General features: G+C 40.6%; 1 protein-coding gene across 1 annotated transcript; it reads right to left on the minus strand.

Moving 5' to 3' along the window:
• Positions 1-1,066: 1,066 nt before the first annotated feature.
• On the minus strand, positions 1,067-15,148 carry LOC126803689 (uncharacterized). Its single transcript, XM_050531446.1, has 3 exons — positions 15,048-15,148; positions 14,116-14,701; positions 1,067-1,557 (listed from the first exon to the last, which is right to left on the minus strand). Exons 2-3 carry the CDS (start codon positions 14,699-14,701, stop codon positions 1,067-1,069), a joined length of 1,077 nt encoding a protein of 358 aa, XP_050387403.1. The 5' UTR covers positions 15,048-15,148.
• Between the last annotated feature and the right edge of the window lie 471 nt (positions 15,149-15,619).

The raw sequence follows: 15,619 nt of genomic DNA on the forward strand, positions 1-15,619 counted from the left end.
AGAAGAGGACTAATAGTAGGAACCACTCAATTAAGACTCAGCTGCTATTGATTTCATCGGCCCTTCACAATTTCGATGACGACACTGGGTGCTCTTTTACGATGGTAGTTGGGTGATGATAATGACGAGGAGAGGAGGAGGCAGTTGGGAGAGAATACATGTCTTTTGAAACAAAGATTATGTTTGATATTGGTTGAGTAATTAAAATTAGTCTCATTGAGCTACAACTGTCAGATTTAAGTTAGTATAAATGTTCCCTGATCAGTTGCTGACCAGATGAATGTGACTCATATTTGATGATCTTGCATTGTTACTTGAATACATGCGTACTAGTTGTTCATGTTGTTAGGAAATTCGGATCACTTTCCAAACTCCCTAGCCTATGATCGGAATTTGATTAAAGACAATAACTAATAACAATATAAGCGAACACAAGATTAACAAGGTTCACTAAACAAGAAGAAGATTACAACTGAAGAGCAAATTCGTTATTCCACACTCTTAAATAATCTCACTTCTCACAACCTAAATTCTCACAGTATATAACTCTCTAAATCATCTAAACTCTCAAACCTTGTATCTCTCCAGTTATTTGAACTCTCAATTGATCCAAAACAGATCATACTCACAGAATTCCTCTAAACATAAAGCCTCCCCCAAATGTTATACTAACTCTTGACATCTCTGCTCCCTAAACCAAAAGATACGATCTATTGGGATGATCGCCTTGACCACATCTTGTCGACCACGATTAAAACCATCCATCTGATGTTCTATTTATAGACTTACAATGTATCAAACTTATAATAGGATTATGATTCATAACAGGAATCTTAAACCCTCACTTCTAAGGAAAACTCTAAGAATCCTAGATACACTATAATAGCTTACCCAAATCCTTCAGAATTAATAAATCCAAAATAGACAATGAATCAGTTTTGAGCCGCAATCCTAACAATTTCCACCTTGGCTCAAAAATCTCCAACCTTCCACTAAATTCAAGCTTCTTTGGGTCTTCTCAACGAGCCACGATCACCACTACACCTCAATGCGCTTCTCAGCGCCCTCAATGGTAAGAGGAGATAGCCAAGTTTGAGAAACACTCAAACTTGACCCTTGGACAATAACTCTTTCCCTCAAACACGCACATCGCAGCGACTTGCATGCAATTCAAGTCTTCATGAAAGTTGTCAAACCTAATAGGAGCATCTTTCAATGGTTTGTACAACTCACCGCGAGAAACATTCCTCTGAACAAATTCTCCAACCTCAATGGTACCTTCTCTAGATTCATCATTCTTAGAACACAAAGTTTGCTCCTTAAATTTATCACTCTCTGAAGCAAGTGACTTCTCAATTATGGAATATGTATGAGCTAGCATATCTCTACCACAAACTTGTGTCGGGATCCTTACGAGTCTGCCTCCCTTTAAGGATTGCTGGAATGTTGGTTGCTCTTGAAACTTTTCACTCCTAGAAGCAAATTTTGTTCCTCCATATTCACTATTGCTCATCTCCCTTGAATTCCAATAGGAACTAAGATTGCAAATCTTTCCACCTTGAACAAAACTCTCAACAGAACCAACAGTTTCACCTTGAACAAAGCTCCCTTCTAAATACTGGATCTTCCTCTTAAAAAACTTCTGTCTCAACGTCTTCAATCCTCATTCCTCTGCTCCTTCATGGAACCTTGGAGTACCACGAGCCTAAGGCTCTAATACCACTTGTTAGGAAATTCGGGTCACCTTCCGAACTCCATATCCCAAGACCGAAACTAATTGAAGACAATAACTACTAACAATACAAGCGAACATAAGAATTAATGAGATTAAATCAAAATAGTTGACCTACGTCCTCCAGTGATGGTGATGGTGGATTCACTAAACAAGAAGAAGATTACAACTGAACACTCTTAAATAATCTGTCTTCTCACAACCTAAATTCTCATAATAGAGAACTCTCTAAATCACATAAACTCTCAAATCTCGTATCTCTCCAGATATCTGAACTCTCAATTGATCCACAACAGATCATACTCACAAAATTCCTTTAAAATGCAGAGCCTCCCCCAAGTGCTATACTCACCCTTGACATCTATGCTCCATGAACCAAGAGATACGATATCTTGGGATGATTTCCTCTACCACGTCTTGTTGACCACGCTTAAAACCATCCATCTGATGTCCTATTCACTTCTAAGGAAAACTCTAAGAATCATAGATACACTAGAATAGTTTACTCAAATCATTCAGAAGTAATGAATCCAAAATAAACAATGAATCAGTTTTGAGCCGCAATCCTAACACATGTCCTACAAGTTTTGATTTTTGAGGCTTTGAGCTATGAAGATTATGTAGACAAAGTTTGTTATACCTCAGAAAACATTATCACCCCATGCATAGATATATAAGGCCATCTACATATATTTCTTTAGGCTTTACTTCCCTTTCTCCGTCTTTTGCGTCATTTCTTTCAATAATTCAATCTAGTGATTCTAATCCAGCTTCCTGCCTTCCACCCAACAAGTCCTAGCTAGTCGATCGGTATATGTTAGATACTTATTTCCTAGATGCCTTGTAGTTAGGATTTTATTAGGTATCTCTGATCCATAGGATCACCTCCAAGAGGCTACAAGTTACTTCATGGCTCTTAGCTGACCCCGCCTAAATGTAATAGGCCGGCCAGAAAAAGAGTCGCGCGCAAATCATACATGATTGAGAGCCAAATGTGTGTTTGTGTGTGTAGATAGACTAGATACGTGTCTGGAGATAAGTCTCATGTCAAATTAATGCCTTATTCCATATTATTGAACAAATGTGCGTAATGTTACTGTCTATAATTCTATATGTAGAACGATAAAATTTACATCTCCATAGTTTCTTCTATAATAAGTTAATAACAGAAAATTGAGCTTCTGATGCACCACGTACATATTCCCCATTACATAATAAAACGACCCTCTAGATCGACTTTTTCATGGATTATTCACGCGCTTGCTTGAAGAAGAACACAATGTTGAGTCAAGAGGGTGATCATTCACATAGCGGCTAGGAGCAGAAGAGCGACGAAATCCTTTAGGTAAGCAACCCTCGACGACTTTCGGGTTTCCGAACACTTCCGGAACACGGCCCTTTTTAGGTCTAAGTGATACGTAGGTCGAAGGATTTAAATCATATGATTGATCCACTGACCTCATGGAAGCGATAACTCTAGCTTCCGAGCTCACTTGGGTGAGAGGATGAGCCAAGAAAATCAACAAGATATACAGAAGGGCCATCAGGTAAGAAGTAGTACTACTTCAGACGGGCATTCTGATCAGAATCTGGGAAAGTTGAGCTTATGGAAGAATAAGAAGGTGAAGGTTGAAGAGTAAGAGGGAGACCTTAAATAGGGTCCTAAGAATCGAGTACCATATTGTGGAAAATATGTAGCTAACTAGCTAATGTCTGACGACCAGTTAACTCGGGCTAGCTAGCAAAGCTTGCATGTTATTGGTAGTTAAGCTACGTTTAATCTGTTCTCTTTCTGACAATAATAATGCTGGCACGGTAAGGATGCCCGTGCATTCCATTATTACTATTTTCTCTCAGTTTTCTTCTTGTCAAAGTCAGCCTCTTTGACTTTCCTCATCATTTTCGTCATCATGATATCACGATGATAACGAAAAGAACTATTATTGCTTTGATTTTGAAATAGCAAGACCTTGCTAAGTTTTAGCGGCAGAAGTAAATTATACATTTATATGGCATGTTATTTAGTGTCTTCGTCCAAGTTTCGTTTCATATATACCAAACTAACCAAAGGAATAAGCTTCATTATTTAACAAACTCAAGAAAGTATGAACAAATATAATCAAACCAACATCATTAATAAATAAATAAAACAACACCAGAAGATGATCAACTCGATATATGTGCTACTTTAGCTGGTCATTAATTTGGTGTTAATGTCAAAGCCGGTTTATCATCGATCTAATATTTTTGGATCGGGAATTTGAAGAGTTGTAGTTTTACAAGCACATGCATAAGTGCATAACACAAGATTAAACAATACCATATGTATAATAATCGATCTGTAATCTATATGTATGTATTGGATGTCATTTCAGTAAAGTTTACAAATGCAAACCTTTTGAAGAGTTTGTGAGCGTGAATTATCCGAAAAGACAATTTTTGTTAGGGAAATCCTATAGATGATTGATGATCACTTGAAGTCCAAGTCAACCCAATCACCCTCACAAGTCACAAGTACCAAGTGGAACCTTGTTATGGGGACATATGGAAGTAGTAGCTTACCTGTGTTGCCGACTGTATCAATTTTATCCAATTGTCTGATATGTATACCTGGCTAAACTCATCTTCTGCCACATACTGAAATCCCAACTTTCGATCTACAAATATTTTGCTAGTATGGGGATCTCAACAACCAGTTGCGAATCTGTAACAAAGGACGCTAAGATTTAATGAAGATACAAGTGTCCCGCGCGCTCGTCTTTACTTTCCTGCTGGCATCGATCCTGGTACGTACGTATGAGACTGATTTCTTAAAACATTTTCAACCGTTTAAAAATTCTTTATTATAAAAGATGAAATCACAAAATTTCTATAAAAAAAATCACAAATTCCAACGACTCTTATGTATCATTTAGAAAAATTAAATGCATTTATACATAACTCAATAAATATATATTTGTTTTGATTAAAGAATATTAATATTTGACTTTATTAACTTTTTTTTATTTTAGGAAGAGATAGAGAGAGTTGTAAATGCAAGTATTAAAGTTTTGAGAATTTTTAATAAATTATACAAGTTTTGAGAATTTTATAAATTTAGAGATTTTCATTCTCTCATAATCTCATCCCACTTTATGTATAATAGAAAATGGTTTACATGAGTTTTTTTTGTATTGAAAAAAAATGGTTTACATGAGTTGTTGGAGCTATAATATAGTGTTTTTCCTCTACAATAGAGATAATTTTGGTTTTATCATAACTGTTGGAGATGCTCTTATAGGGGTATTTAATTTATACAACTAACTACTAACTAGTTCTTACCATTTTCTGTTTAATAGGAAATGGTTTACATGAGTTGTAGGAGCCATAATATAGTGTTTTTCCTTTACAATAGAGATAATTTTGGTTTTATCATAACTGTTGGAGATGCTCTTATAGGGGTATTTAATTTATACAACTAACTACTAGCTAGTTCTTACTACCGAAATCCTAAAGAGCTTGGGAACTGTTAAATTAGCATAACCACGCACACTGGCTAGCAAACTATGAAGGAAGGCTAGGTGTTCTGGTTTCGAAGTTTAGCTTGAGATGTTTGTTCGGATGCATTTTGCAGCCAAGGTTACGTACATAGATCGAATGTTTTTCCATCTTTTGATAGACAATGGAACCATTTAACATGCTCATTATATATGACACTAGACGACACTTGGCAAATGGATTAGTCTTCAGAGCTTCAATGAATCATCCAATTCATCACAGATTCACGGCTCATAACAACCATAACCTTCCAGCTAGCAATGTGTCTATGACCCGTGATTCATGCGCACAATCGTGGTGCATTGTCTATATCCGACCAGCTATTTGAACAAAACCAACTCACTTGCTGATCAATTGGTAGTTGGAAATCCTTTTGCACAATCGTTATGCAAAACGTTGGTCCTCAGTATGAAATGCCCACGAGACCTTTGCTAACGGAGAAGAGGGACCAACTGAGCCAGCCGGCTACATGAAATATGTAGTTGGATCCGTCAAGCTTAATTTATGGTCATGAAGTTCCATACAGCGGGACCGGTGGTGGAGGAAGCGGCCATTTAGAAATGCAGGATAAAGGAAACTGATTGAATTGGTAGCGAGACTAAAGAGAGGTTTTCCCTATAGAGAGGCTATGAAACTATAAAAGGAGAATGTATATGTGATGAACCGGAATTCATTGAAGCAGTGAAGGCTTTGTATAACTAGAGATACAAGCGTCTACAGATAGAGTTGTTCAAAATAACTAGGTTTATCTGAAAATTTGTCCAAAGTCATATAAACACAGTTACACACTATGAAACACGGACACGGCTTCTAGGGTCCGTATTGTCGGACACGCTCGGACACACACCAACTCATAATAAAAGTGAAATTGCTTATGGTGAGAATCGAACCTCGGTCATCCAAGGCACCCAACAACTCCTCAACCATTCCAACAAATTTAGTTTTTGTTATATTTATGCACACTTTAATATATATATATATAAGGAGACAAACTCATGATAAAAATAGAAATATTTGTGGTGGGATTCGAACCTTGGTCATCCAAATGACCCAACAAATCCTTAACCATTCCAACAGATTCAGTTCTTGTTTTATTTATGCACACTTTAATATATATACATCTAAATATTTTCAAATTGTTTTAATAAATATATATATATATATATATTAAAATAATTTTAATTAACGTGTCCACCACGTGTCCGTATCCAAAAAAGTTCTATATGCCGTGTCTACGTATCGAATCGTGTCCAATATGGACACTCGTGTTCGTGTCCGTGCTACATAGGTTACACACTACCAAAATGCACCAGCAGATGAATATAGAGGAAATTAGACATAAACCTAATTTTGGAGCCCCATTTGAAGTTAACCCCACACCCAAATAATTTTTAAATCTACACAAATGAATTGTATCAACATTGCTCATAGGTTTTATTTCTATAAATTCATTTTTTTCGTTTTGAATGGTTTTTTTTTTTTTACCTTTCTGGTTGAAAAAAGAAAACATGTCCTAAAAAAGTAGTTACGACTAATCAATTTTTATTTCCTTAAATGATCTTTATTTTTATGTTTCTGACACGAACACACATTCTATATATATATATATATATATATATATATATATATATATGCTCATTTCATTTATAATGTGTAGTTCTTATCTTTCTTATATGTAGGTAGTCTATTTTGAAACAGTTTCATGCATATTTTTTTCCAATGAGACCAAATGTTACCGCATAATATTGAGAGAATGAGAGATGCGCAAGACAAGGGCAATAATGCATGGTACTTCTCGCCTACATCTCCTAGTCATACTTGAAGAAAGATTATTGAAAGAGAAGAAAAAGTTTGGAGATATAACATCAAGAAATATAAAAAGATTTGGTAAGTACTTTATACTTATATTAAAAGCTTTTCTTCATAAGATACTCATCTTTTTCCTAGATAATTTTGTCATTCTTATATGTATATTTTCTTATTTTAAACAAGACAATATTGTCTCTTTTGTAGGTATATTTTGATTATTTTCTTATGCTAAAAGTTCATCATCGTAAGGTACTAATCGTTTTCCTAATAATATTGTCTTGCTTATAGGTATATTTTCTTATTTTAAACAAGACAATGTTGTCTTCCTTGTATGTACATTTTCTTATATTAAAAGTTCTTTATCGTAAAGTACTCATCTTTTTTATAGATAATGTTATTTTTCTTATATGTATATTTTCTTATTGTAAACAAGACACACATCAGTAACACATAATGAGGTATCTAAAACAATACACCTCTTAATGAGATATTAAAAAAAACTCATATAATTCAAGTGTTTTACGTAAATCTTTATGTTATAATTGTTATGTATTTTACCTAACTAACTCTTAGAGGTTAAGTATATCATCAAACGGTTCCTATTAATCAAGTATATTTTAATAAGTATGATGGAATCAAACAAACATTTATGTTAGGCATGTAATTAGTATGAATGATACCGACTAACTTTCTTAACAAATATTACCTAGAGGGCTCTTCCACTAAGGGATCAATTTTTTGGATATTTTAAAGGGATAACTCATTAACTAATTTTCAATTACATTTCCATATAAGCCAAATGGGTACCATTAAGGTATCAAACTTGGTGAAAGCAATGGACGCGTCAAATCTGTCAAACATGAACCGTTCATGCTTAAAAGTTTAAATCTCATTTTTTAATGTCTTCAAGACCTCTAATTTTGCTAAAATTTTATAGAGATGATCTACACATTAAACTCTAAAAGCTAAACGGTGGAGATGTTGAAATGTAATCTAGAAGTTGGTCAAGTAACCTATCCATTTAAAAAAAATCCCTCACTAGAAAGGTCATATATTACCTATGTAATAGAAAATTTTGAAACCAAAACGAAAGATTTAAGAAATATGAGTTGGATACGTAGCAATCAACTCAATCATTTAAATTTAAGATAAATACCAAATCTTCATGATTCTACAATATATATTAGTTTTAATATTTAAGGTTAAAAATTATCTATAATTAAGTTACTGTTTGAGGATGAAATACTTGTATATTATTGAATGATATGGGGGCCTATATATAGGCATTTACAACACCACAATCCCGTAGGATTCGGAGTCCTAATCTACTACGGAGATGCTAATCTATCTCCTAACAGGAAACCTATTAGGCTAAGACACACACAAGGGTAGAATAGTAATTCTCCCGGAACACTCCCCCTTGTGTCGCATGCCTAGGTTGCATGGTGCACACATCGTTGCCTCGGTAAAAACCTTGTCAAGCAAAACAAAAACCTCTTGTGTAAAACAAAATCTTGATCGAAGGGAAAAAGAGCACAACGCACCAACTATTTAAGGATCTTAACATGTGATATAGACTCCCCCTGAAGTCTACCAAACTCTAGTGTTCCGATAAACGACGCATGCCAATGCTCTTCACATGTTCCACAAAAGTAGATTTAGGCAAAGACTTAGTGAACAAATCCGCAACATTGGATTCTAAACTCACTTGATTGATCTGAACATTCAAGAACTTCTGTTGTTGAACGTTGTAGAAGAACTTAGGCGAAATATGCTTGGTGTTGTCTCCCTTGATGAAACCTAACTTCGTCTGCTCTATGCAAGCAGCATTATCTTCATAAATGCACGTAGGTTGATCAGTTGTAGAGACTAATCCACAAGAATCACGAATATGGCGAACAAGTGATCGTAGCCAAACACATTCTTTCACTGCTTCATGGAGAGCGATGATCTCCGCGTGATTCGAAGAAGTAGCAACAAGAGATTGCTTTGTGGATCTCCAAGATATCGCCGTATTCCCAATGGTAAACACATAACCGGTTTGAGAACGAGCCTTGTGAGGGTCAGAGAGGTACCCTGCGTCGGCATAACCAACTAACAAGTTGTTTGGAGTCTTTGCATCGGGGGAAAGAGCTGCACGGGACCGGTTGCTGCTCTCGGCACCGCGCACGGTCTCCACGCCATGGCGGCCGGCGGCGTCGCTGCGGCGTACGGCGGCAAGGCCGGGGTCGGCGACGGCGGTGGTGTGGGGAGATACCGTGGTGGTGTTCTCTCTGCAATAGGGGTAGAACAATCCCATGTCAATGGAACCTTTCAAGTATCGAAACAAATGCTTGATTCCATTCCAATGACGTAGCGTAGGTGCGGAGCTAAATCTAGCCAATAAGTTCACTGCGAAAGATATGTCCGGTCTAGTGCATTGAGCAAGATACAATAGTGCCCCAATCGCACTAAGGTATGGAACTTCAAGACCAAGAACGTCTTCATCATCCTCTTTAGGACGGAAGGGATCCTTCTTGATATCTAGACTTCGGACGACCATGTGAGTAGACAATCGATTGCATAGATCCATATTGAAACGTCGAAGCATCTTCTGCGTGTAATTTGACTGATGCACCAAGATGCCGTCGGCCCTATGCACAAGCTCAAGGCCGAGATAGAATTTCGTCCTCCCTAGGTCTTTCATCTCAAATTCCGACTTCAGATAAGACACGGTCTCTTCAATCTCATCAAGAGTACCGATTATGTTCATGTCATCAACGTAGACCGCAACGATGACGAATCCGGAATTTGTCTTTCGTATGAACACACATGGGCATAGTTCATCATTCTTGTAACCCCTTCTCACCAAGTATTGATGCAACCGATTGTACCACATTCTTCCGGATTGCTTTAACCCGTACAATGAATGACGTAATCTGACTGCATGAGCACTCTGTGGTCTGGAGGCACTTGATGGAGGTAAAGGTAGTCCCTCAGGAGCTTTCATGTATATCTCTGCGTCAAGATCCCCATAGAGATAAGCTGTGACCACATCCATAAGCTGCATGTTTAGTCTTTCAGACACTACCAGACTAATAAGGTAGCGGAAGGTAATGATGTCCATAACAGGAGAATAAGTCTCTTCATAGTCAATACCAGGTCGTTGTGAGAATCCTTGCGCCACGAGTCTTGCCTTCTAACGCATGATCTCGTTCATCTCATTACGCTTACGAACGAAGACCCATTTATGTACAACAGGTTTGACATCTCTTGGAGTCAATTCAACCTTTCCGAAGACTTCTCGCTTCGCTAATGAGTCAAGTTCTGCCTGGATTGCTTCCTTCCACTTCGGCCAATCTGCTCTGCGTTTGCATTCAGCTACAGAGCGAGGTTCAACGTCGTCTTCAGATATGATCTCAAGTGCGACGGAATAAGCGAAAACGTCATCAATGCATGTAGTGGCTCGGTTTCGGACCGACTGCTCACTTGTGTAGTTCACTGAGATTTCGTTGTTCTCTGGCATCAAACAAGGTTCCATAGCGTCCCACGGTAACACTTGAGTTGATTCATGGACATAGCTGTAATCAGAGACAACTTCATACAATGGTGATTCATCGTTGATGACGCGTTGTGCCTTAGTCATTCGCTTCTTTCTAGGTTTTGAATCCCTAGAGTTTATCGGTCTCCCCCTTTTTCTTTGAGGAGCCGAGGCCGAAGCTGCTCCATGCCGGGCCATCTCAGCATCGTCGCCACAAGGGGCGCCGGCAACACCACGGCGTACGGTGGTGCCGCCGTCGGCCTCCGTCCCACTGTCAGGGGCGGTGCCAACGTTGCTAGGTCCAGGAGCTTGTCTTCCACGCCCGTATTTCGGGACATCCAACCGTGCCGGTACGTTCGCAGCGGGTATGTTTGATCTCGTCACTTTAGCAATATCTACAAAGCCGTCGGGGCATCGAATCCGCGACTTTCTGGAGGTCGATAATGCGTTGCACTTCTAACTCACTTTGAGCAGTGCGGGGATCATAATGAGACATAGTGGGGACACACCACGTCAATTCCTGACGTTCATTTGGAATGATAACATTCTCATCTCCCCCTAACGACGGGAAGCATGTCTCATCAAAGTGACAATCTGCAAATCTTGCAGTAAAGAGATCTCCGGTGGTTGGTTCTAAGTAGCGGACAATCGTTGGAGAATTATAGCCAACATAGATACCTAATCGTCTCTGAGGACCCATCTTAGTACGCAACGGAGGCGTAATAGGCACATAAACGGCGCAATCAAAGATGCGTAAGTGTGAAATATTAGGTTCGTAACCAGTTACCATCTGGTACGCACTAAACGCTTGGTTAGCCGCGGGTCGGAAACGAATAAGTGTCGCTGCATGCAACACTGCATATCCCCACGCAGAGACCGGCAGGTTAGTACCCGTAACCATTGCCCGAGCAACAAGCTGAATACGCTTGATGGTAGCCTCTGCTAGACCGTTCTGTGAATGAACATGAGGAACAGGATGTTCAACTTCGATCCCAATAGACATGCAGTAATCATCAAAAGTTTTGGAGGTGAATTCTCCAGCATTATCCAAACGAATGGATTTGATAGTATAATCGGGGTGGTGAGCCCGAAGTTTGATGATCTCAGTTAATAACTTAGCAAATGCAGCATTCCTTGTGGATAGCAATGCGACGTGTGACCAACGCGTCGATGCATCAACCAATACCATAAAAGATCGAAAAAGTCCGCATTCTGGTTGAATAGGTCCACAAATGTCACCTTGGATACGTTGTAAGAATGGAATGTTCTCGGTTGAAGCCTTCGCAAAAGAAGGACTTCCTTGAAATTTAGCAAGAGAACAAGCTTTGCAAAACGAGCGATGGGCATCAGAAATTGCCATGGAGGCATGTGAAAGCACGGGAGGCATCACAAGCTCCTGTGAAGGAGGGGATGCCGCCACCGACGGCATGAAAGCCGAGGAGCTGCCGAGTGGGGCATGCTCGGCCGCGCCATGCGGTGCATGGGTAGGCACGGCCTCACCGTGCGGAGCACGGGTGAGGTGATCCTCCAATCGCTTCCGGGACTTGAAAAATGGATGACCATGTGAATTCTTAAGAATTCTAATCATCATATCACGTCCAGGGTGCCCGAGACGGGCATGCCAAAGCATATAAGAGTCCGAATCACAAAAGTTGCGTTCAACCGCATATGATTCAAAGATCCGAATGGAAGTAAGATACAAACCATTCCCAAGACTCTTCATCTTCTCTAAGATGCGGCGATGGCCTGCTTTCTCAGAGGTAACGCAAATATATTCCTCTCCATTCTCAACATAAGTATCGAGGTGAAAACCATTGGCACGTATGTCCTTAAAACTTAGCAAGGTGCGGGGAGACTTCGGCGCATAAAGAGCGTCTACGACGTTAAGAGTCGTACCATTAGGCAACATGAAAGAAGCAGTGCCTCTTCCTTGAATGATGGATTTCGAGCCAATCATTGTAGTCATCGAAGAAGTCGAAAACACTAGATCCGTGAACAACTGCATGTGCCGTAGGACGGTGTGGGTGGTTCCGCAATCAGCTAGACATTCGATTTCACCGCGGGACATCTACAAAATGACAATTAAGAGAGTCAGCGACACGGGAACAATTCTATACAATACGCCGTAGGATATTGTAAGAAAGGGAATCGGAACAAAGCGCGATTCCATCGAATGTATCACATGGCAATAGTACTACATTCTTCAACTAAAGAGTTGGAAATCATGGTATTGAAGCAGTGAAATACCAAACAGTAAACTAGGGTGGTATAAACCATCCAAAAATGGTGTGGAAACACACACAAAGAGTACCGGTGAGTGCATATAACAGACTTGGAGAAAACCGGAAAAACAAACTGGGAAACCATGTCAAAAGAACTCTAAACCGGGTGAATTTTGGACGAGGAAAACGTGGCAGCAGGGGCTGCTGCAATATGCCGGAAGAAATCACGAGAAAACGACGAAAAAATCGTCGAAAAACTCGGTGGAAAACCGGCGGCACCGATTGCCGGAAAAACCGGCCGCCGGCTGTCGAAACTGGCCGGTATGGAGGCCGGGACTTCAGGTCCGACAGGCGACGCCGGCAGGAACCGAGTGGCGGTGCCGGAAACGCCGGTAAATGGCCGGAAGACGGCGAATACGCCGGCAAAACGTGCCGGAAACGCCGGAATAGTAACCGGGGCCGGCCAAGGCAAAACGACGTCGTTTTTCGACGTTCCGAGGTTCGTTTTCCGAATTTTAAGTTCCAAATTCACAATGTAGTGCTATTGGGGTCCCATGTAACCCAAAAGCGTCCAATTTAAAAACCACGTGAGTTGCACACGTTGATCATCATGCTAAGTGTCGGGTAAATAAAATTCTCAAAGAGATCGTCTTGTAAGCAAGAATTGAGAAATTTTATTGAATGCCAATCTTTAATACATCACACATGAACTTCTAATTCCAAAAGCAAAAGGCTATTACAAAGTCAATGAAAATAATAATGGCGGTCGGCCATAACAATACTTGAATCATAAAGCTAAAGAAGCTAAAACGACTAATCAAAGTCGGGAGTATCCATGGTAGCAACCGGAGGCCTAGCTTTATAAGCAAGGGGTTCGGGTTTCATGGAGATATGGTGAGTCTCGATCTCATGGTCCTCATCCACATGATTCGATTCGGGTTGTAGAAACTTCTTGTAGGCGGAGTAAGCCTTGATCATCTCTTTGCTAGCGCGACAATCGCGATTAAAGTGCTTGAAGGAGCCACATTTGAAGCATGGAGACTTGCCATTACCGGAAGTGGAGGCATTAGGAGGCGCACGGCCTCCTTGGAGTGTGGGACGGGTACGGCCTCCCCCTGAGGGTGCGGCGCCGCCACCATCATGGGTCCATGTATTGGACCGAGGCCGAGATCGGCCTTGTTGCCTCCCACCGCGAGAGTTGTTATTTTGGTGCTGATATGGAGCGTTCCTTGATTGATTCTTTTGCTTAGGAGCTTTCCCATAGTTAGCCTGTGGCGTATAAATTCTTTTAGTGCCAACAGGTCTATTGTTGTTGTTGAGGAGAATCTCAGAATGTCTCTCCTTCTTAGCTAAGAGTGCCATTAAGTCGGCAAAAGACCGGATCTTCCCTTCCTCTACATGAGTGCGGTACGTATGAGCTTGAACCTCATAGTTGATTGGAAACGTGTCCAATGTCTTATTGAGAAGATCTAGGTCGGTCTTGATGACACCAACGGTGCCAAGATCGGATTGCAAGCATAGCATATCCTGATTGAAATCATCCACTCTCTTATAGTCCAATAGACGGATGTTGTCCCATCTAACGGTCAATTCAGGAAGAAGCTTATCATGAACGTTGTTGTACCGCAAGCGTAGTTTGTCCCATAATTCTTTAGGATCTTTTACGTTCAAGTATTGCCTCTTGAGAGTTGCATGGATGTGACGTCTCATAAAGATGAGAGTCTGAGTCTTAGCCATGGGTGGGAAATCAGCAGGAGGGTCGGCAAACATGCCTTCAATCCCTCGGCTCTCGAAAGCGAGTTCCATGTCGGAAACCCAGCGGTGGTATTCCTTTCCTTCTAGATCAAGAAGGCCAAATTCCGGTCGAGATGGCGATGACATCTACAAAACGAATACGGAATCGATTAGATTCAAGTATAATAGGAATTAGAAGGGGTGACGTATATGGTCACAAGAAAAATCGATGCAAGCGGCGATACTCATGATCGCACCCAAAACAGCGGTGCACTCAGGCGACCACACGAAAATCGATTAACTTCCCTTTCAAAACAATCGTGACTCCCCCAGGACCGTCACACAGAAACCATCGACCAAGAGGGGAAACTCATCCCTCTATAGTCTCATCGGCGTTATAAGAAAGGCCGGAGTTAAGACAAGAAGAAGGCTAATAGCGCCCGATATAATATATCTATACGTTCAAAAGCGGGAACGTTTATGAAAAATTTACCTTGGAGGGTTTGTAGTATACGGGAGTAGCTTCTCTTGAGCGAAGTCCTTGTTTGTGACTTTCACGTCTCTTGCGTGAATATGCGGGAGGAGCAATTTTGAGTGATTTGATGCGGGAACTTGCGGGGTAAAAAGATTTTTTTGCGGAGCGAATGCGGAGGAAGCGCTGCGGGGCTGCGGGGCTGCGTGCAGGAGCTGCGGGGCTGCAGGGCTGCGTGCTGCGGGGCTGCAGGGCTGCGTGCTGCGGGGCTGCAGGGCTGTGGGGCTGCGGGGCTTGCGAGGGCAGGGGCTGCGAGGGCAGGCAGGGGCTGCGAGGGCAGGCAGGGGCTGCGGCGGCGGAGGAAGGGAAGAAGAAAAAATTTCGGAAGGCTCTAAAAGATTCAGGGTTTTAGGACTTCGTGCTGATAACGTGTTTGAGGATGAAATACTTGTATATTATTGAATGATATGGGGGCCTATATATAGGCATTTACAACACCACAATCCCGTAGGATTCGGAGTCCTAATCTACTACGGAGATGTTAATCTATCTCCTAACAGGAAACCTATTAGGCTAAGACACACACAATGGTA

The sequence above is a fragment of the Argentina anserina genome, chromosome 7, assembly GCF_933775445.1.
Source record: "Argentina anserina chromosome 7, drPotAnse1.1, whole genome shotgun sequence".
NCBI classification, from domain to species: Eukaryota; Viridiplantae; Streptophyta; class Magnoliopsida; order Rosales; family Rosaceae; genus Argentina; species Argentina anserina.